At 44.6% G+C, this 23155-nt stretch overlaps 1 protein-coding gene across 1 annotated transcript in view; it reads left to right on the top strand.

Moving 5' to 3' along the window:
- Positions 1-21698, top strand: part of PDXDC1 (pyridoxal dependent decarboxylase domain containing 1) — a 33054-nt gene extending 11356 nt beyond the window's left edge. The window contains exons 3-23 of the mRNA XM_081965750.1: positions 690-755; positions 1367-1450; positions 3542-3688; positions 4808-4997; positions 5629-5697; positions 5927-6005; positions 7175-7259; positions 8091-8139; positions 9659-9760; positions 10770-10895; positions 12043-12093; positions 12253-12316; positions 13943-14019; positions 14875-14980; positions 15866-16037; positions 16625-16731; positions 18339-18460; positions 19551-19643; positions 19740-19836; positions 20557-20661; positions 21388-21698. Coding sequence (XP_081821876.1) covers positions 690-755; positions 1367-1450; positions 3542-3688; positions 4808-4997; positions 5629-5697; positions 5927-6005; positions 7175-7259; positions 8091-8139; positions 9659-9760; positions 10770-10895; positions 12043-12093; positions 12253-12316; positions 13943-14019; positions 14875-14980; positions 15866-16037; positions 16625-16731; positions 18339-18460; positions 19551-19643; positions 19740-19836; positions 20557-20661; positions 21388-21638 — 2242 coding nt within the window. The 3' untranslated portion in view covers positions 21639-21698. The remainder of the gene's footprint in view (positions 1-689; positions 756-1366; positions 1451-3541; positions 3689-4807; positions 4998-5628; positions 5698-5926; positions 6006-7174; positions 7260-8090; positions 8140-9658; positions 9761-10769; positions 10896-12042; positions 12094-12252; positions 12317-13942; positions 14020-14874; positions 14981-15865; positions 16038-16624; positions 16732-18338; positions 18461-19550; positions 19644-19739; positions 19837-20556; positions 20662-21387) is intronic.
- The last annotated feature ends 1457 nt before the right edge of the window (positions 21699-23155 follow it).

Consider the following 23155-nt stretch of genomic DNA (forward strand, 5'->3'; position numbering starts at 1 on the left):
ATTAGGGCAGTATACAATGGGACAAATAAATAAATAACACTGCCTGACAAATGTTGTTTTGGCTTGGAATTTTTTTAAAACCTGTCATTTCATTAAAAAGGGATCGGGTTCAGCCTTCTGCCAGCCGTGTAGCTAATCCAGCTGTAGCAGAATATATATATATATTCTGCTACAGCTGGATTAGCTACACGGCTGGCAGAAGGCTGACACAATATATATATTGTGTCAGGCCTGCAGAGGTTCCTTTAAGAATCTTTGGCCTGCCACACTTTCTTATAATTCCCTATGTGTTTCATTAGTGTAGTAGTTGGGAGGGGGGAATAGAAAGGAGTAGAATTATGGAATGTATTGTTATGATTCTTCCTAGAAGCTCAAGGTCATCTTTTGTCTCCGCACCTCGACACCTGACCGGAAGCAGAGGGGTGTAGATGCCAGCGTGGAAGATGATGATTGGAACATGTGATGAATTATGGGGTGTGGGGATAGATCATGAACTTTCAACTGGGTGAACCCACAGGATGTACATTAGAGTTGAAATTTCATAGCATAATGCCAACATGCCTGCATTATTAAATTGGAACTTTAAGGATGATTCTGTTCTGGACACTGATTTACTTTTGCATGGTATTTGAAACGCTGACATATTGCCCAACCTGTCACCAATTCCTGCTGTTTTGTGTTAAAATTAGGAAAGTTGAAGAAGAAAATGAGAAGAACTACACAAGAAAGGATATTCCTGGGCCACTTCAAGGCAGGTAAATGATCCAGAATTAAGAGTTTTTCCTCTCTGTTTATTTGGGTTCCTCCCACCACCACTAATAACTTTGGTATTTTGATTTTGGGGAATTGGAGACTGGGAATGAGAATAGGCAATGGCAATCCCTGCAGCCTGAAACTGTGCTGAAACTGAAACGAGCTGTTTGCTGCAAGGAGGCAAATAGCTGGGTGGCAGAGGCAGATATTTTTTTTCTTGTGCTAATCAGGCTATACTGAACCTGTTTGCTGTTTGCTGCAAGGAGGCAAATTGCTGGGAGGCAGAAGCAGATTCCCCCCCCCCCCCTTGTTTTCCTCCCCAAAAGCTAGGTGCATCCAGAGGTGGGTTCCTACTGGTTCGGCTCGATTCGGCTGAGCAGGTAGTAACTTGGCCTGCCACGGCCCCGAACCGGTTCTATTGGCAGCAGTGCCATCTTGATTTTTGGTTCTGTGTATGTTCAGAACAATCTTCATTGTTCTTTTGCGTGCCGAACCGGCCGTAATGCCAGCAGCAACCCACCTCTGGGTGCATCTTATACTTTGGAGCGTCTTATAATCCGAAAAATACGGTACCTGTATTAAGCATGATTTGTGTTTCTCTCCCTTCCTCCAGTGGACAGGACATGGTGAGCATTCTGCAGCTGGTTCAGACACTAATGCACGGAGACGAAGAGGAAGAGTCACTACAATCTTATCGGTAACTCTTTGTGTAATAATAGAGATCTGTCAAGGTTGTGGAAAGGGCTGGAGATGTCAGGCCCAAAGAACAGGGACCACACATTAAGTTCTACTTAAGGTGTTTTGCTCAAATCTGCACACAGTGTAGTCAATTAGCGGTCAGCACTAAATTGCTGCTAGATAAGAGTCAACAGAATTCAAGAGGGATTTGACTTATAGCCTTTGTGAACACCTAACGATTCTAGGCTAAGTACCTTCTTGACGCCGCCTCCCAGGCTGTGCTAGTTCTTCTCTTACAGAAGGATGAGTTTTGCTCGTGCTTTTTTAGGATCCAAAGTCGTTATCTTTAAGATTCTCTCTAAACACATAATATACCTAACGTCTTGTTCTTTTTTTTTAAATGTTCCTTTAAAAAGCATGCTTAAAGCAAAATCTAAGGACACCTAAGGAAATATGTCTTGGGTGTGTGGGGTGGACTCCAGCATCCTTCAGAAGATTAAAGTGATGACAAATTGGTGGAAGTCCATGCTTTCTGATCTACAGGTTTGATTTCCTGCTTCTCAGGAAAAAAAGAATTAGTGGTAGGCAATGTTGATTACCTCTGTAAATATTTTACAAAATAAAGCAATTAAGGGAGCAATTTACGGAAGTGGAAAAACTAGCTGGAAAATAATGGAAGGTTGAAGTTGAAGTTTGCAGGTGGCAGAGGAACTGAAGTCTCCAACCAAATGTTCTCTTGAAAAGAAAAGATATTTAGAAGCCACCAGAGGAAGGAAACTGTTCTGACTTATGCTTCCCCAAAAAGCACGAAGCAGATTCCTGGTCCTGACAAACTCCCTTTTATTAAAAGAATGAGAATTCCTCTCCTTCACCTTCAGCAAAGGCCTGGCAAACAGTCTTTCAAAGGAATATTTATGGCCACAGACCTTATCTATCTTGGAAAGCTGCCATGTAAATATTTTCCACATGAGGTGCTGTGCAAGGAAAGACCTGGCACAGAGTCTCTGAGATTCACGGACAGATCTTCACACTCCTGAAATGAACGAACGAATGAATGAATTGTCTCCTGCAAACTCCGCTCCTCTTTTATTTCCTATGAGAGGGACCAGTCATCGTCCACCTGTGGCTTTACTCTCAAGTCTACCCAGATTTAACTGTTCTTTTCTTCTGGCAGCTCTATGCGTGTGCACACTGGGAACAGGCTCCAGTTGTTCCTCTGCCTCACTGCTGTCTAGCCCTGTAGGCACCTGATCACTGCCAGACGGCCTCGGCCCCGTCTCTGCCTCCAATGCAGAGCCCTCGCCCTAGCCTTCCCCAACCTCCAGGACTGGCCCATGTTCCTTCCCAACCTCCTCACTGTCTGACTCTGCTGGCTGCTGGAGAGCCACAAAAGAAACCATCAAGCCAATAATGCAGGGCTGTCAAACTCAATTTCATTGAGGGCTGCATCAGAGTTATGCTTGACTGGGAGGCCCGGATGGGCATGGCCAGCTTGACGTCACTCCTGGCAAGGCCGCTTGTGGTGGACCGAGCGCTCTGTCAGCAAAAAGGGGTCCGGAGCTCCGTTTTCAGTCGGGACGGCATCCTGCAACCCTCTGCTATCAGAACACTCCCCCCTCCAGCTCCATTTTCACTGATAGAGGACTGCAGGAGGCCGTTGTGGCTGAAAACGGAGCTCAGGGAGTCCTCCTGAGCTCCATTTTCTCTGGCAAAAGCACCGTGGGCCAAACCTTTGCTGTTTCCAGGGCGTCTCCATGGGCTAGATCTAAGCACCCTGCAGTCCGGATCCAGCCCACGGGCCTTGAATTTCACCCCCCTGCAATAATGGCTCAGAATCAAGCTCAAATCCAATCTTCTGCAACAATACAGCGGATTTGGATTTTAACTTTATCCGAAGCCAACACCAGCTCGAGCAGCTGTCTAATCACTCTCTCCCACCGAAAATAAATGCCGCTTAAATATAAATGCATCCAGTAAAATGCCCCCTCGATCGTTTTTTGATATATTAGGAAAGGCTTTTTTTTCAGCCTACAAATGAAAGAGTGTGATTTGTTCTCATTTTCTCTCTTTTTTTCCTCTCTCTCTCTCTCTCTCTCTCCCTGGTTTGCAGGCTACAGAATGTTGGGGAACAGGGACACATGGCTCTGTTAGGACACAGCTTGGCAGCTTATATTTCCGTCCTGGACAGAGACAGACTGAGAAAACTGACTACCAAAATCCTTTCAGACACAACTCTGTGGCTCTGCAGGCTATTCAGGTACCCTTGTGTTGCTAATACTTTGGAGTGCACCCTTTATCGTGAAAGAAAATCCCATTCAATCTAAATGTCCAGAAACCAATTAGGAAAACGTAGGGTTATTTTTTACTGTCAGCATTGTTATTATTTCTTTTATTCATTAAACACGAAACTCAATCAAGTAAACATTTAAAGATGGGTCGCAAATACCGTTGATTGGTGCTAAGGGTTGATAAGGGTTGCTGCCAGCATCCTAGGTATCCACCAGGTATCTTCTTAAAATAATATTATTATTATTATTTCTTTTAGTCATTAAACATGAAACTCTGTCAACTTGAACATTCAAAAACGCATCACAAATACCATTGACTGGTGCTAATGGTTGATACGGATTGCTTCCAGCATCCTAGGTATCAACCAAGTATCTTCTTTAAATTATTATTATATACTTGATTCATTAAACATGAAATTCAGCCAACTGAACATTCAAAAACGCATCACAAATACCATTGACTGGTGCTAATGGTTGATACGAGTTGCTTCCAGCATCCTAGGTATCAACCAAGCATCTTCTTTAAATTATTATTATATACTTGATTCATTAAACATGAAATTCAGCCAACTGAACATTCAAAAACGCATCACAAATACCATTGACTTGTGCTAATGGTTGATACAGGTTACTTCCAGCATCCTAGGTATCAACCAAGTATCTTCTTTAAATTATTATTATATACTTGATTCATTAAACATGCAATTCAGCCAACTGAACATTCAAAAACACATCACAAATACCATTGACTGGTGCTAATGGTTGATACGAGTTGCTTCCAGCATCCTAGGTATCAACCAAGTATCTTCTTTAAATTATTATTATATACTTGATTCATTAAACATGAAATTCAGCCAACTGAACATTCAAAAACGCATCACAAATACCATTGACTGGTGCTAATGGTTGATACAGGTTGCTTCCAGCATCCTAGGTATCAACCAAGTATCTTCTTTAAATTATTATTATATACTTGATTCATTAAACATGCAATTCAGCCAACTGAACATTCAAAAACGCATCACAAATACCATTGACGGGTGCTAATGGTTGACACCCGCCTTTAGCGCATGGTTGTTCTTGCACAGGTTTGAAAATGGGTCAGCCTATTACCATGAAGACGATCGCGAAGGGCTTTTGAAAGTCTGCAAGTTGGTGATTCACTCCCGCTACGAAGATTATGCCACCGAAGGCTTTAATGCCTTATACAACAAGCAGCCAATGGTGTACATCAGTGCTGCAGCAAGAAGTGGCTTGGGACAATTCCTCTGCAGTCAGGTAAGTTGAAATGGGTGCAGGTTTTTTTTGCCTGCAAATCATCGTTACCTCTTCCTTGGCCGCCATCCGTAAACTTCTGTTAATTTGATGGGTCGGTTGGATTACAGTCCACTCTTATTATCTGATACTTCTCCTTCCTCCTATTTTCCCTACGACAAGCCTGTGAAATGAGTAGGGCTGAGAGAGAATAACTGGTCCAAGGTCACCTCGATGGCTTTCATGGTTAAAGCGGGACTAGAACTCACAGTCTCCTAGTGATTGGTCGAAAGCCACCCAGTTGACTTTCATGGCTAAGGTGGGACTAGAACTCACAGTCTCCTAGTGATTGGTCGATTGGGGAGGGCTTCCGGTTAGGACTTTTGTGGCTCTTTGAGTGTTTAAGGTTGCGGGACTAAACCAAACACACACTCCTTTGCGATATTCTGAACATCTTGAACGCAGCTGCCAACGTCCTCTCAAAGTTGTATGTAAATCGTAATTATTATTATTATTTTTTTTACTGTGGCCCAAAGGAAAATGATTATGCAATCCGTATTTTTTGGCGGGTGTTGCATAGTGACCTCGAACGGTTGCTAAGCAACAGGCCATAAGTCAAGGACCTACCCTGAACATTGCAAGTCTTTTTCTACAGCTCGGCTTACCTCTTTCCTGCATGTGTCGAGTGCCATGTAACACGATGTTTGGCTCCCAGCATCAAATGGTAAGCTGCTGCTGCTTCTTCTTCTTCTTCTTCTTCTTCTTCTTCTTCTTCTTCTTCTTCTTCTTCTTCTTCTTCTTCTTCTTCTTCTTCTTCTTCTTCTTCTCCTTCTCCTTCTCCTCCTCCTCCTCCTCCTTCTTCTTCTTCTTTTTAATGAAAACAGTGTTGTCTATTTATGCTTTCTTCATGTTATTCCATTCCCTCCCCCCCCCTTTATTTCGCCTGGCGATAGGACGTCGCTTTGTTGGACAGACTAATCAAGGAGGACCTTGAATCTGGAAAGCTGCCTATATTACTGGTGGCCAATGCTGGTGGGTCTCTTTTTTACCAAAATGTAAAGAAGCTGTTTGTTTTTGCTCCTGCAATGCTGGGGTTTTTTTTTTTTTTTTGGGGGGGGGGGTCTCGTAACAAATGTTAGGGTGGCTCCGTGGCTAAGACGCTGAGCTTGTCGGTCAGAAAGGTCGGCAGTTCGGCGGTTCGAATCCCTAGCGCCGCGTAACGGAGTGACTTCTCCTGTGACTCGTCCCAGCTTTTGCCAACCTAGCCGTTCAAAAGCACGTTAAAAAATGCAAGTAGAAAAACAGGAACCACCTTTGGTGGGAAAGTAACAGCGTTCCGTGCGCCTTTGGTGTTGAGTCATGCCGGCCACATGACCACGGAGACGTCTTCGGACAGCGCTGGCTCTTCGGCTTTGAAACAGAGATGAGCACCGCCCCCTAGAGTCGGGAATGACTAGCACATATGTGGGAGGGGAACCTTTATCTTTAGCAAATGTTAATAAGTCATGGAGGAAGCAAAGCGAGGAACAAAACAAAGTCAAGACAGAGTCCAAAAAGGCATTTGGCAAGGAGACACTTCAGAGTGGCCTGTATGGGAAAGCAGTCTACTTCCACCTATCAGAAAGTGTGATGAGGTGTTTTTTTTTGTGTGTCTGTGTGTGTGTGTCTGTGTTTGAATGGTGCGGTGGCCTAGAGGTGGAGCTCTCGCCTCACAATCAGGAGGCTGTGAGTTCGATCCTAGGTAGAGGCAGATATTTCTCTCTCTGGGCACATTGAGAATATATCTGCTGAATATAACTCCGCATCGGCGACAGGGAAAGGCATCCAGCCAGTAAACACTCTAGCTCTATTCAGTTGCCCAGACTCCAGCCTGCAAGGGATTATGGGGTCATTAAAAGAAGATGATGATGATGTGAGTCTGTGTTTGTCAGTGGTGGGATTCAAAAAATTTTTACTACCGATTCTGTGGACGTGGCTTCGTGTGTGTGGCTTGGTGGGCGTGACAGGAATACTACCTAGGAAACCATTAAGAGAAGAGAGGCTGAAGCAACTCCCATGGGGAAGGGAGGGTTGACCGGGAGTGATTGGGGAGTGGGGGGGGTCTGTGTCCCAAAACGTTTGAAGAGCTTTGTTGATGTTCCTCTCTTGTCTTAATAGCTCTGTTCTTCTTAGCCTCCCATTGTCCTTTCCTCTCCGTGCAGGCACGCCGGGGGCCGGCCACACGGACAAACTGGGTCGACTGAGGGAGCTGTGCGAGCAGCATGGCATGTGGCTCCACGTCGAAGGGTAGGGGCATTGCCGTTAGAAAGACGGTTTAATGTGAAATGTTAAATCAAGCCAAGGCGAAGAGGCCCGGCTAGTAGGCCGACAGCGCTGGTTCGGGCAGATTTGAAAGGTTATCGGGGCAGCTGTCAAAAGGATGCAGAGCCCTGGACAGGGAAGGCAATGGAGAGAGGCGCTCCTGACGGTGGCCATTTATAATAGTGAGAGATTGCGGCCCGCTGGATCCTTGTTCTACTTCGTTACGCTGAACACGGATATATTTTTAAAATGGCCTACTTACAATGCCATGTTCTGGAGAGAGACCTTCATACTAAAACCTCTTCTTCTCCCATTGGGCTACCCAGCTGGCTTTCATGCCAAAGGCAGGACTAGAACTCCCAGTCTCCTGGCAATTGGCCCAAAGTCATCCAGCTGGATTTCATGCCTAAGGCGGGACTAGAATTCACAGTCTCCTGGCGATTGGTCCAAAGTCACCCAGATGGCTTTCATCCCTAAGGCGGGACTAGAACTCACAATCTCCTGCCGATTGGCCCAAAGTAACTCAGCTGGCTTTCATGCCAAAGGCGGGACTAGAACTCCCAGTCTCCTGACGATTGGTCTAAAGTCACCCAGATGGCTTTCATGCCAAAGGCAGGACTAGAACTCCCAGTCTCCTGACGATTGGGCCAAAGTCACCCAGCTGGCTTTCGTGCCTAAGGAAGAACTAGAACTCCCAGTGTCCCAGTTTCTACCTTGGTGCTTTTACCACCAGGTCAAACTGGCTTACCTATTATAAATTTTATTCGTTTGTTTGTTTAAAATGAAATAGAAACCAAAGGTGCTTGTTTGTTTCAGGGTGAATCTAGCGACTCTGGCTTTGGGTTACGTCTCGTCTTCCATCATGGTATGTTGTGTCTGTTGCTCTTGCTTGCTTGTTTGTGTTTCTCTTTATGCAAAAAGCAATATTTTATGGCACCAAAGGCAAATTCCTTGTGTGTCCAATCACATTTGGCCAACAAAGAATTCTATTCTATTCAAAAAAAAACAAACAAACATGCATTTCTTTAGCTTTTAACATGCCCTGAAGAAGGATTATTTTCAACTTTATAAAAAAATGTGGCTAGCCCCTAGCATTCATCCTACAGATCATGGTTTAAGCTTAGCTGGCAGGAGAAACACTGTCTGTGGTTGCATCTGAACATATTTTTTCACCTATTGCTCTTTTCCTATATATATATATTTTTTAAATCCTGGGGAATCATTTTGGATCCGGTTGCAGGAATGGTTGCAGGAACTGGGTATGTCTACTCTTATGAAAAGCAGGGAAGACATGATAGCAGTCTAGATCACCACATTATTAAAAAGATGTGGAGACTCTAGAAAGAGTGCAGAGAAGAGCAACCAAGAGGATTAGGGGACCGGAGGCTAAAACATAAGAAGAACGGTTGCAGAAACTGGGTACGTCTAGTTTAATAATAATAATAATAATAATAATAATAATAATAATAATAATAATAATAATAATAATAATAATAATAATAATAATAATAATAATAATAATAATAATAATAATAATAAAAAATATTTATTTCTTAGCCGCACCCTCTCCCGAAGGACTCGGGGCGGCGTACAACAAAACATAGGAAATAAATATATAGACAAACATACATATACCAAAAACATATACCAAGATATATACAAAACATATACTAGGAGGAGGCGAACTGGTAAATAAAAACAAGTAAAAACACAATGTTTAAAAACCCCTAAGTAAATTAGATGCAATTAAAATCCCAAATAAAAAACCCGTCAGGAGCGATATGATTGGATCAAAGTTGAGCCAGGCCAGCAACTTGAAATAGGTGGGTCTTGAGCTTTGCACGAAAGGAGCGGAGGTCAGAGGTATTCCTAATATCCGGGGGGAGGTCATTCCACAATGAAATGAAAAGAAGGACCAGGCGAGACATGATAGCAGTCTTCCAATATCTCAGGGGTTGCCACAAAGAAGAGGGAGTCAAGCTATTCTCCAAAACATCTGATGGCAGAACAAGAAGCAATGGGTGGAAACTAATCAAGGAGAGAAACAACTTAGAACTGAGGAGAAATTTCCTGACAGAACAATTAATCAGTGGAACAGCTTGCCTCCAGAAGTTGTGAATGCCCCAACACTGGAAGTCTTTAAGAAGATGTTGGACAACCATTTATCTGAAGTGGTATAGGGTTTCCTGCCTAAGCAGGGGGTTGGACTAGAAGACCTCCAAGGTCCCTTCCAACTCTGTTATTCTATTCTATCCATTTTTTCATTCTCTCTGGATTCAGCCACGTCTCATTAAAGAGGCCCCATCTTCCATTTCTTCCAGATGCGTTGAAAAAAACAAAACAACAGCACTGCATTTGTGCTCCCCTCCTTTTTTCTTTTGTAGGCCGCAACCAAATGTGACAGCATGACTTTGACACTTGGACCCTGGTTGGGTCTTCCAGCAGTGCCTGCAGTGACTCTGTATAGACAAGAGGATCCTTCTTTGGTAGGTGGCCGCTCCATCAGGCAGTGGAGGTCAAAGTGGCAGGAGGTGGCAGCCTCGAAGCTCTCCGCAGCTCACGATTGATGGCAGTAAATTGTAGGTGATCCTCGCTCAAGGAGTCCAATTGCTCGCGATTCCTTGGGGAGACCATCATCTACTCTATGATTTTATTTTTGATTTTGTTTTTAAACTGGGGTTGATGGTGTTTGAACTCTGGATTTGTCTGCGTTGAGAATATGCACCGTACGGTCCCACTCGAGCCAAATTCAGCCCTGTAGTTCTAATCATGGAGCAGACCACTTCTGCTTCTCGGAAGGGGAGGAAAAGATGGTTCTGACCCAGGCTTCCTTAGAAAGCAAGAAGCAGGGTCTGGGCAAAACCCCTTTTATTTACACGACTGCCAATTCCTTTCATTCACAATCCCCAAAGCTTAGCAAACAGTCTTTCCGAGGAATATTCATCAACACGAACCTTATCTCGTTTGGAGAACTGCCAGATAACTAGTTTCCAAACGCGGGCCAAGGCAAAACTTGGCCCAGAGTCTTTTATAGTCCCAAACAGAACTTTCCACTCTTGAAAATGACCGAAGGAACGAATTGTTTCCTGTAAAAGCCCCTTCCCCATTCGCTCCTTTTTTTTTGTTTCCTATGGGAGGGGCCAATCACCTCCAAGGTGTGGCCTTACTTCAAAGTTGACCTTGCTTCCTTAGTTGTTCTTGTCTTCTGGCAACTCTGCGCATGCACACACTGGGAAGAGGCTCCAGCTGCTCCTCTGCCCCACTGATGTCTGACTCCGAAGGGAGCTGATAACTGGCATACGGCCTTGGCCCCGTCTCTGCCTCCGATGCAGAGCCCTCATCTGAGCTTTCCTCAGCCCCTAGGACAGGCCCATGTTCTTCCCCAACCTCCTCGCTGTCCGTATCTGCTGCCAGCTCCGCCACAACAGGAAGAAAGTCAAACCAAACAAGAGGAAGATACACCTGGCGTTTACTTCTTTGTTGGATTTCTTGCAGTCGCTAGCAGCAGGCCTGACCTCCAGCCAGGTGGTGGAGAAACTACGTGCTCTGTCCCTCTGGCTCTCCTTGCAGTACCTGGGCCACGATGGAATCGTGCAAAAAATTAAACACGCCTCCCAACTGGTAAGGAGCTCAAATTGGTTTGCGTTTTGTGTTTCTTCCTCGGGGAAGTTGATTTGATTCCTTCTCAAAACTTGGAAATCTCGGAATTATCAGCAGAGGTGGGAGAGAAAGCGGAGTGTCAAAAAAACAACGTTTCTCAACCTCGACGACTTGAATAAGTGTGGACTTCAATTCCCAGAATGCCCCAGCCATCTAGGAGTTGAAGTCCACGCATTTTCAAGTTGCCAAGGTTGAGAAACGTTGTTGTTGGTTTTTTTTTTTGGACACTCTAAAGCTGGCTGGGGGAATTCTGGGAGTTGAAGTCCAGACATCTCGAAGTTGCCAAAATGGAGAATAATAAAATCAGGCAAAAGCATTTTGAGTTTGAAATATTAGTGTATCTCGGTATCACGGAATGCATCGCTTAACGTTTTATGTAAATGTACACGACCTGACACCCAGGCGCCATTGTGGCGCTGTGGTTAGAATGCAGTATTGCAGGCTAATACTGCCGGCTGCCAGGAGTTTGATGCTGACCACCTCAAGGTTGACTCAGCCTTCCAGCCTTCCGAGGTGGGTAAAATGAGGACCCAGATTGTTGGGGGACAAGAGGCTGACTCTGTAAACCGTTTAGAGAGGGCTGTGAAAGCACTGTGAAGCGGTATATAAGTCTAAGCGCTATTGCTATGCTCTTCCTTTTCCCCTTCTCCCCTCCTTCCCTCTCTCCCTCCCATCCATGGTGCGCAGTAGTTAGAATGCAGCATTGCAGACTATGTCTGCCCACTGCCAGCAGTTCGATCCTGACAGACTCAAGGTTGACTCAGCCTTCCATCTTTCCGAGGTTGGTCAAATGAGGACCCAGATTGTTGGGGAGCAATAGACTGACTCTGTAAAACCACTTAGAGAGGGCTGTAAAAGCACTGTGAAGCGATATATAAGTCTAAGCCAGGGGTGTCCAAACTTGGGAACTTTAAGACTTGTGGACTTCAACTCCCAGAATTCCCCAGCCAGCCATGCTGGCTGGGGAATTCTGGGAGTTGAAGTCCACAAGTCTTAAAGTTCCCAAGTTAGGACACCCCGGTCTAAGCGCTATTGCTATGGCTATTACTTTTTGAATCGTTTCCCTGATTGTATTTATTTGTGGTTGTGTTGTTGTTGTTTTTTTTAGAGTCAACGGCTACTGCAAAACCTGAAGAGCCAAGATTTTATTCGAACCTCAGTACGTTTCCATTTTCAACCTTTTCTTTTCCAAAATACTCCCCCCTCCCTCCCCCACCAAAATGACAATAACCCAGTTTGGGGGGGGGGGGGGGAAGGTTGAAATTAAATGTCCTCTCGAGACTTTTTTCTGTTTTTTTTCCAAATTTTGTTTTCAAAGGTTGAAGATGAATTTAGCTCTCCTGTGGTGGTCTTCAAGTTTTCCCCAGAAAAGTCGCATATAGGTGAGGACTGCAGAAGGAAATTCCACCGGGATCCGTAGACCTTCTATTTTGTTGAAAAATGGTACCAAACCAACAGTTTTATGGATAGCTAGCTGATAACCCGGCGTTGCCTGGGTATTTATGTATCCCAATCCTGCATTAGACAATCCTGTGTCAAGTGGCAACGTAAGTGCGGAATGGGTTGTCCTCCCTCCTTCCATTAACGTCGCCACAATTCCTGAAGAGGCGATGGCAAGAGCAACTTCTCCCTGAGCCCTGATTTTGGCAACAATTAAATTAGTTAAAAATGGTTTCCCTCTGCCCCCAGAAGCGTAATTTCTAATGTTGGATTTCCCCCCCTTACCAGAAGGGAACTCCCCTTTCTGGTGTACTGTGAAGCCGTTACCATGGCAACTCCACTGCACTGTACAGTAGAAGCCATTTTAAGGCAGTACAGTAGAAGCCATTTTAAGGCACAACAGGCTATATCATAACAGAACACACACCCAAAGGGGCGTTAGGGGTATCTTATCCCCACAGTATTGGTCTCCAGAGAGTTAAGTCATCTGTGTACCAAATTTGGTTGAAATTGCTCGAGGCGTTCCAGAAACACACACACACACACACACATATATCTGCTCTCATGAAAGCTGCCGTTTTTAGCATCAGCAAGTGTGCAAAGCAGACAGTTACAAGAAGGGACTTTTTATATCTTGCTAATTTTAGGTTCTAGCTTTCTAATACCCCCCAATTAGAGATCTTAAAAAGGATCTTTAAGGCTGTTTACCTTTACATTTATTAAAGACAGATCTTGGAATTACTACCTATGCCATTGCTTTTGAAAATTTCTGTAAATTGCAGGGGTCTGTCTGATATGATGACATCCATTAGTCACTTGAGCAAATTTTGTCAAATCGCTGCAGGAAAATTAGGGCTGTGTGCTTTTAAAATCTATTGCTTTTTTGTTTGTTTGTTTGTTTGATTGATTGATTGATTGATTGATTGATTAAACTTATATGTTGCCTGCCCATTGCATAAATTATTGGAATTTTAAAAAAGTTTTTTATTTATACATTGCTTTTTCAATCCTGTATTTGTTTGTTTGTTTGATTGATTAAACTTATATGCTGCTTGCCTATCGCATAGATTATTATAATTTTTTAAAAGTTTTTTATTTATACATTTTTCTTTAACATATGAGTGCTTTATAAGCAGTGCCTTCTCTGAGTCAATTTACAAATATATAGTAATAACAGTAATGGCATTCTTTACTTATGTATAATGATATTCTTCCAATTTCTAACTTCTACCTTTATTGTCTAACCAGTGGTAAAACAAATCCCAAGTAAAAAAAAAGTATTCTTTGTCTTTTATCTTTAATGTTAGCCTACCCATTTCCGTGCAGTCTAATATTTATTAGAATATTGTTTTAAAGAGCAGTGTATCAATCTTTCAAAATCTGTAAAGTAAGAATTAAACCTTGTCATCATAACTTGCTTCAGAAATAACTCTGGGAAAAACTCTAGCTGTTGAGAGAGAAAAAAAATGTTTCTAACAGCTTCAGATGGTGGGTAGAAAGTTTCGTTCGTCCCGTGTTCATTTTGTCCCGCTAAATCAATTTCTCTTCTTTTCCTTTTTGGAGTTCAGATCAGATGCTATACGCTGCGCAATCGTCTGCGGTCACTGGGAATGAGAGAGACGTTTGCGATACCTTTAACCAGTGGGTAGGTTGTTTCTTAACCCCGTGCAGATCACAAGTTTGAGACTCAAATCCTGATTTCTTCAGGGATGAAACATAATGTCATGTTCCCATCAGAGTCTGACTCTGGGATGGAGAATGAACAGCTGACAGAGAGCAGGAGTGGCTGCTTTGGCTGTGGAGGAAATTGGGGAAGGGCAAAATCAGGCTGGGCAGAGCAGGGGAGAGGTAGAACAAGGGAGATGAAGACCAAAGCCCACCCCCTCCTCATCCTAGGGAAGAATGCAGAAGAGAGCAACAGCGGTTACGTGGCTTACAAAGAAGGAAAGGGCCCCGATTCCCTTCACAAGGCACACCTGGGGATGGAGTTTAAAGGAGGGGCAGTTGGGAGGGGCATTTGTCGGGAATAAACTCTTGAGTTCACTTGTGGCCTGTGTTCCTGGCATTCCTCCCGACTTTGAAGTATTTACGACCTTCTGTGTGTTTATCTCGTCTTGGGTCCAGTGCCTGACACACGGATGCACAGGAGGTAGAGGAGAGGAGGGCAGTGGAAATGTATGGGCCGGTCCTTGGAACAGCAGAGCTTCCGCTGCTAGCAAAGCTCCACCCAATTTTGGCTCTTGGCATCTTTCTTTTTAACACAGTTGCTAAGAAAAGAGCGAGGTTTGGTACGTGTTTCACCGCCATCTTCTTCAGGCCTTCTTCATGCAGAGCAAATTTGAGCCTGCAAAAACTCAGCTTGCAGACAACGAAACAGGAAGCCTCTTTCGAAGTGTTCACAGATCAGAAAACAGTGTGATTTATATGCAGTGGGAGAGCTATTACCTTCCTTAATCTGGGCTTAAAGCTTGCTTGCTTTTTTTTTTTTCCCCCCCCTTAGCTTGGAGAACAGTTGGCGCAGTTGGTCCCTGCCAGCGGGGTGGACCTGGTTGATCTGGAGGATGAAGGCACCTGCGTGCGTTTCAGCCCTTTGATGACTTCTGCAGGTAACCGGCTCCCTTTAGTACCCAAGGGGCCGTTTTCATTGATGTAACAAACGATGCGTCTCCTTAAATATTAGAGCCGTGGTGGCGCAGTGGTTAGAAGGCAGTATTGCAGGCTAACTCTGCTGACTCCCAGCAGTTTGATCCTGACCAGCTCAAGGTTGACTCAGTCTCCCAGCCATCCGAGAGCAATAAAACGAGGACCCAGATGGTTGGGGGAGGCAATAGGTTGACTCTGTAAACCGCTTAGAGAGGGCTGCAAAGCACCGTGAAACTGTATATAAGTCTGTGATTGCCATTCCTCCCTCCCTTCCATGGTGCGCAGTGGTTAGAATGCAGCATGGCGGACTTAAAGTCTGCCTGCTGCCAGGAGTTCGATCCTGACCAGCTCAAGGTTGACTCAGCCTTCCATCCTTCCGAGGTCGGTAAAATGAGGACCCAGATTGTTGAGGGCAACAGGCTGACTTTGTAAACTGCTTAGAGAGGGCCGTAAAAGTACCTGCCTGCCTGCCTTTCCTCACTCCCTTCCTTTCTTCCACCGTGTATAGAAGGCAGTATTGCAGGCTAATTCTGCCGACTCCCAGCAGTTCAATCCTGACCAGCTCAAGGTTGACTGTTGGGGGGCACAATAGGCTGACTCTGTAAACAGCTTAGAGAGGGCAGTAAAGCCCCATGAAGTGGTATATAAATCTAAGTGCTATTGCTTGCGAACGAAGGAAGGCAGGTAGACAGGAAGGAAGGAAGGAAGGAAGGAAGGAGGAAGGAAGGAAGGAAGGAAGGAAGGAAGGAAGGAAGGAAGGAAGGAAGGAAGGAAGGAAGGAAGGAAGGAAGGCAGAGGTTGTTTTTGTACCCAAGACAAACAACACACTAACTTATAAATCTTTTCAGTTTTAGGAACCGAGGTTCAAGATGTGGATCAGTTGATGGACTGCTTAAAAATGAAGGTCCCAGTTCTCAACTGCACTTTACAGCTGAGAGAGGAATTCGAACAGGAAGTGAAAAGAACCGTCGGCTTGTCCTACGTGGAAGATTTTACCTGGCCCGGCCTCGGGGTGGTCAGGTACTTGGGTCCGGCCGAAACTGGGCAAGCCACCAGTACAGGGGTGTCAAACTCGATTTCATTGAGGGACACATCAGGCTTGTGTTTGACCTCGGTGGGCGGACGTGAGGTGGGCGCGGCCAGCTTGACGGCACTCTTGGGGGGGGGGGCACCTGTGGAGGCCCAAGTACTCTGCCAGCAAAAACGGGCTCCAGAGCGCCATTTTCAGCTGCAACAGCTTCCTGCCACCCTCTGCCAGTGAAAACGGAGGGGACCGCATGCAGGACCACATCTCGGGAGCTCCGTTTTCAATGGCCAAGGGCGGCAGGAGGCCATCACAACTGAAAATGGAGCATGGGAGGGCCGCACATGGTCCCTCCCGGACTCCAACTTTTGCTGTTTCTAGAGCGGCTTCACGGGCCAGATCTAAGCACCCTGCGGGCTGGATCCGGCCCCCGGGCATTGAGTTTGACACCCCTGCGCTAGTATATAAAATAAAAGCACTGATGGCGTTCCCTAGTTTGATAAGGGGAGCACAGGTCAATAGGGATGAGGCTGGAAGAAACAGGAGTAAATCAGTATTAACTTGTGACTTGGTTTTGGAAAAGGTATAAGGGCCAAAACGAAGAGACCCCGGAGAAAGACTCGGAGAAGATTAACAGCGGTCTCCTGAAGAAGCTCAACGAACTGGAATCAGACCTGTTGTTTTCTTCAGGTGATTGGCTACCTATGAAGCGTGTGTATTTGTGCGTCAGAAAGAGATGCTTCTAGTTCTACATTAAGTCAGATTGGTCTAGATACCAGGCGGGAAGCTGAATGACCCTGCGTTCTAGTCCACCCTTATTCTGTACCGGCTGCCAGAGGGTAATAGTTCAAAAAAAGAAGAGTGTCCAGGATATGGATCTTTGTTTTAAACTTTCTTAAGGCAACGGGAGCTATCAAGCTCTTTGTTAGGTACTTGTGCGATTAAGCACTAGCAATGAACCCCAGGTCGAGGTTATAACAGAGCAACCCTGTAAAGTATACGCAGCGTGCGATAGATAAAGCAACTACACTGAATAATGGATAGTAAAGTAACAAAATAAACTTTACTTTTTGAAGAATATAGCAAAATCCATAAACACAGCCAAAAAGTCATACACAGAAAAAACAGTCCAATACTACCAAGATAACTTGGATACAAGTAGCAAATAACTTACACACAGTAAGTAGTAGCAACAGTAGTAACAGTTAGACAGCAGTTATCATACATCAATCAAGAGAGAGAGAGAAAGAAAGAGAGCAACAACATCAGCTGCAATTTAAATGCTGTAATCTACTAATTAGCAGAGTTCCTCTCTTAAAGATACATAACATGCCTGGTGCAATATATTGTCTACCCAACTTGTTGGTTACACCCTAACACTCTTCTAAAGAGGGGAGAGGGTAACCCATGATCCTCTGGGCAATGACGTTGACCCTCCTATCTGCCACTGTGCAACTGGCAAACCAGACACAGGTGCTGTAATTTAAAATGCTCTCCAGCAGTAGAAGGTCACCAGCAGTTTTTCCTTCATTTGTTGTTTCCTGAGAGGTTTCAGGTAGTATACCATATTTTTCGGAGTATAAGATGCACCTTTTCCACCCCTAAAAGTGGGTGAAAATTTGGGTGCGTCTTATATACCGAATGTAGACCCACCCACCCAACGTTCCTCCACCCTTTGGCCTCTGCCTCTCAGGAATTTACCTCCTCGCAGCAAACGGGAAAAATGGGGCTTGCAGAGACTGCAATAGGCTATGACAATCCCTGTAGCCTGAAACAGCTGATGATCGGGAGGCCCATGCTGAAATTGAAAGTGAAACTTGCTGTTTGCTGCACTAAGCAAATTGCTGGGAGGCAGTGGCAGATTTTTTTTTTCCTTGTGCTAATCAGGCTGTTTTCCGTTTGCTGCAAGGAGGTACGTCAATAACTATAAATGCCTATAGAATGTTCAAACTGTTAGACTTATTTTTTAAAGACTGCTTTATTATTGTTTTTAGACAACTTAACAAAATGAAGAAGCTTTTTTAAAATAAATGCTTGATCTGAAGAGGCCCAGTGCTATTGTATCTTCTTTTAAATAGCAGAGAATAACGTATACTTCCAGAAAGCCACATCAATTTTAACAGCATCTATACAAGTATAGTCTGAAATGTAACACCAAAAACAGTGTATATTGTCTGTACTGTTTGCTGTTTGGTGCAAGGAGGCAAATTGCTGGGAGGCAGAAGCAGACTTTTTGTCAGTCTTGAAAGAAGCTGCCATGGTGTATACATCTTGTTTTGTCTCGTCTTCCTTTTCAGGGCCAGAATTTGGAGCCGAGAAGAACTGCATTTACATCGGGATGGTCACCGAGGATCTCGATGTCTCGGAACTGGTGGAAACGATTGCAGCGTCCGGTCGCGAAATTGAAGAAAACTCAAGGGTGTGTAACAGGGGCCACCTTGTGCAAGTTAGCCCATCGTGTGCTGTGAGATGAAAAGGGTTGAGAACCACCAAAGTGGTGGCTGCATTCGCACACAAAGAACACTTGAGACAGGCTAAAATGGGGACTGGTTGTTTGGATGTTTAGCGGGTGATGGAAGGATTCACCCTTGTCTCCATCTGATGCATGAGCCATTTTATTTTGATATGATACCTTTACTGAACCATATATTGTTCTGTTCTGTTCTATCCCATCCCATCCCATATTTTACTCTACTCTACTCTGTCTTCTCTCTTCACTCCTATTCTATTCTACTCTACTCTTTCTTCTCTTCTCCCTTCACTCCCATTCTATTCTACTCTACTCTACTCCCTCTTCTCTTTTCTACTCTTCTCACTAGTATTCTATTCTACTCTACTCTTTCTCTCTTCACTCCCATTCTATTCTAGTCTACTCTTCTCTTTTCTACTCTTCGCACTCCTATTCTACTCTACTCTATTAAATTAAATTTTTAATTTCCCCTAACTCCCAATTAAACGATTCTATTTATAGTTCCCATAAAACTACTTCATTCATTCAAATAATTCTCTTTCACTTCATTACTTTATATCAAGGATGTCCAATCTTGGCAACTTTGTGGACTTCAAGTCCCAGAATTCTCCAGCCGGTGTGGACTTCACATCCCAGAATTCTTCAGTCGGTGTGGTTTTCACATCCCAGAATTATTCAGCCGGTGTGGTTTTCACATCCCAGAATTCCCCAACTGGTGTGGACTTCAAATCCCAGAATTCCCCAGCTGGTGTTGTTTTCAAACCCCAGAATTCCCCAGCCGGTGTGGTTTTCACATCTCAGAATTTGCCAGCTGGTGTGGACTTCAAATCCCAGAATTCCCAAGCTGGTGTGGTTTTCACATCCCAGAATTCCCCAGCTGGTTTGGACTTCAAATCCCAGAATTCTTCAGCCAGAAATCAGGGAGCTGAAGTCCACAAGTCTTAAAAGTTGCTTACACTGGACATCCCGGCTTTAAATACTTCCACACAGACTAGAGAAGTGATGTTTCTCACATTCACCTGATTTTATTTCTGATCAGCTTTTGGAAAACATGACCGAGGTTGTGCGAAAAGGTATCCTAGACGCCCAAGTTCAGTTGCAAAAGGCCAACGAGGAACGCCTCCTGGAAGAGGTGAGCCGATGGTGGGGGACGCCTGCTTCTTGCTGTCATACCTCTTCTTGAGTATTTTGCTTTGGCATTTCATCGTTATTCTCCTCGTCTTTCCAGGGTTTGCTTCGACAGATTCCTGTGGTGGGCTCTGTCGTCAACTGGTTTTCTCCATTTCATGCCTCCCCGAAGGGACAAACCTTTAATCTAACGGCAGGTGAGATTAAAATTTGACCGGGCGTATCTTGAACCAGGATTAATTATCCTGAAATAACAAATAATAAGGAATGTAGAGGCTCAGTGGCTAAGATGCTGAGCTTGTCGATCAGAGAGGCATTTTGGTGGTTCGAATCCCTAGTGCCGCATAACGGAGTGAGCTCCCGTGACTTCTCCCAGCTTCTGCCAACTGAGCAGTTCGAAAGCACATGAAAAATGCAAGTAAACATGGAAATGAAAGATGCCAGAGAATGTTACCGATACAAAAATAATAGAATGACATTGAATGTAATATAAAGATAGATTATTATTGGATAGATTGAAGATGATGTAATGAATTGTTATAATATAAATGATGTCAATATTTAGTGTAGTTCGTTGAAAGTGAAGGAATAAATAGTGATAGTCAATCAAATAAGGTACAATGATAATAATGCATATAAATATCGAAAAAAAGAAAAGAATAATGCAAGTAGAAAAATAGGGACCACCTTCGGTGGGAAGGTAACAGTGCTCTGTGTGTCTTCGGTGTTGAGTCATGCCGGCCACATGACCATGGAGACGTCTTCGGACAGCGCTGTCTCTTCGGCTTTGAAACGGAGATGAGCACCGCCCCCTAGAGTCAGGGAACGACTGGCACATCTCTCTTCATCCCTTCTGTGCATCCTATGATCAATGCATTTATCCGGATCTGATGTGTTTGCGCCTATTTCTTTCCCAGGGTCTTTGGAATCCACAGAGACAACATACCTATCTAAAGCCCAGGGCACGGGGATCACCCCGCCTCCCACTCCCACATCAAGTCATGGTAAACAGAAGTTCCCTGGTAAGTTGGCTTCATCTTCGGTTTTATTTTATTTAAAAATAAATCAATAAAAACATTGAGAAGAATCCTTTCTGTGTTCTGGTTTATAAAGAGTTTGGAAATCCGAGACTCGGCCTGGCCACTACGGGGCTGGAAGCATATTCGGACAGTGAGGAGGTTGGGGAGGAACCTGGGCCAGTCCTGGAGTCTGGGGAAGGTTCTGATGAGGGCTCTGTGTTGGAGGCAGAGAGGGGGCCAGGGCCGTATGCCAGTTATCAGCTGCCTTCAGAGTCAGACATCAGTGAGGCAGACGAACAGCTGGAGCCTGTTCCCAGTGTGTGCATGCACAGAGCTGCCAGACAAAGGGAACAGCTAAAGAACAGGGGTCGACTTGGGAGGAAGGCCACAGGTGGAGGATGAATGGCCCCTCCCAGAGAAAATAAAAGGGAGCGAAAGGGGAGTGGAGTTTGCAGGAGACAATTAGTTTGCTTAATTGGTTCATGACTCTCCGAGACTCCTTGCCAAGTTCTGCAGATATCAGCCTGGCAGCTCTCCAAGCCAGATAAGGCCGGTGACTGTAAATCCTCCCTTGAAAGACTTGGCTGGAGGTGAATGAGCAGAATTCACAGTCAATGAATAAAAGGAGTTTTTGTCGGGACAAGGAGTTGGCTTCATGCTCTTGGGAAGCCTCGGTCAGAGCAAAGGCTAACCACGCAAAATCTTTCTCATTCCCATATTTCATTCCAGGTCAAAAACTGTTTAAACGGGCCGGCAGGAACTCGGATGGGGTCAGCGAGACCAGCTCGGTGAGCCAAGCTACCGACTTGGACAGAGGAGAATTCGCAGCTTCTCCCCTCAAGCAGGAGAACGGCGTCGAGCCGTTGAGCGAAAGCACCCCTCCCCTCCCCCAGGAAACGACCAGCGTTTCCCCAGGCGCCCAGTCTCGGGCCCCGGGAAACGACCGTCCGCTATCTGAGGAGCAAGAGAACCTTAGATAAAAACCAAGGCTGTGCAATGAAAGACTTTGTACATGGGTTCAAAAAGAAAAAAAAGAAAAAGTGCACTTCGCTCCAGAAAAGAAACCAAATTGACGCATTTAAAAATGTGAAACAGGGCAGGAAGTAGTCAGTACGAATCGCTATTCATGTGTGATGGGCTGGAGATTTTTGCACAAAAAAATTTAGTGGAAGGCTGCTCTCTCTCGCTCTCTTTCTGTTTTTACTTGTCTGCTCGGTTCCGATTCCTCTCGTTTATCCTGAACACCCCTTTAGTGCCAAGGTTGGATCAGGGGTGGCTTAGGAACGTTTTTCCTTCTTTAGAAAGGAACATGCAAGAATTAGGAGCCGAACGGAGTCATTCTCCCTCTTAATTTAATTTTAATTAAATTAAAAGTTGCTTTGCACAGACTTTCCTTGCTTTTCCTAAATTGGATTGTACTCTGTGCTGGGATGAAGCTAATCTAGGTGCTGTTTGCTGAGCCCGCCCGCTGTTTTGGCTATTTTTATTTTAACAAGGGTTTGAAATATTTTTCATCGTCGGGCTGCCTTTATTACTGTTAACCTTAATTTTTTGCAGGGGAGGGGGAGCGTTCAGGTTCCCCAAACCTTTGCCTCGACGAACTCACTGTCCTTTTCAACTCACTCGTCGGCGGACGAAAAAGGGAGAACAAGATTTTGCGTTTTCACAGGGGCCTAAGAGTTGGCTCGGGTAGCTTTAGACGTTCCTTGCCAGAGCCAAATTAAAAAGTAGAAAATATTGGAAAATATCACAGGGAACAAAATCCGGTTTGAAAGGTTTGCATTGAAGGACACATCCATCCTTATTTCTCAGTGCTCCTTTTGGGCAGATAGCAAGATTTCAAGAGCAGTGGCGTATTGGGGGGGGGGGGGGGGGTTCCCCCTTGCTGTTCTTAGCTTTTCTCATCGGTTGGGTTGCATTTGTTAAATATTGTAAATATTTAGAGAAATTAGCTCATGATACAGTACTGCACTACGGGAAAGAAATATACCCACGCATTGAGCTGATTTGGTTTTTAAAGTTGAGAGTAGATATGAAGCGTTGATTCCTCACCCCGGTGATTTAATTATGCCTTTTTTTTCCCCCTGCGACATTTCGCTCTTTCTCTGTTAAACAGAGAAACTTGGTTTCTAAGAGACTTGACTGCACTTAATCTCTCTTCCATGATTATTCATCCCATTTTCTGGTTTTGTTTCACACACACACACAATATTTTTTTTTTAGCAGCGTTTCTCCATAGCACGGTTTTCCCCTATCTGCTTGCTATCTGGGCACATCGGAGACCGGCTTCCACCCAGAAACCCAAGAATTTGGGGGAATGAAATTCAACCTCCCGAGACGGCAACAGTTGGGGAATGCCGTGGCGTTTCGTAAGCGTTCCACTTAGACTTAATTAATCAATAAAGCTAGTGTAAGCGAAGGGGCTTTATTGTCAGCAATTGAAGGCGTCGATTCTGTTCTGACACAGGTAATAAAAATTAAGGAATGGTATTCTCAA

The sequence above is a fragment of the Natrix helvetica genome (assembly GCF_964273705.1).
Source record: "Natrix helvetica genome assembly, chromosome: 13".
Classification (NCBI taxonomy): Eukaryota; Metazoa; Chordata; class Lepidosauria; order Squamata; family Natricidae; genus Natrix; species Natrix helvetica.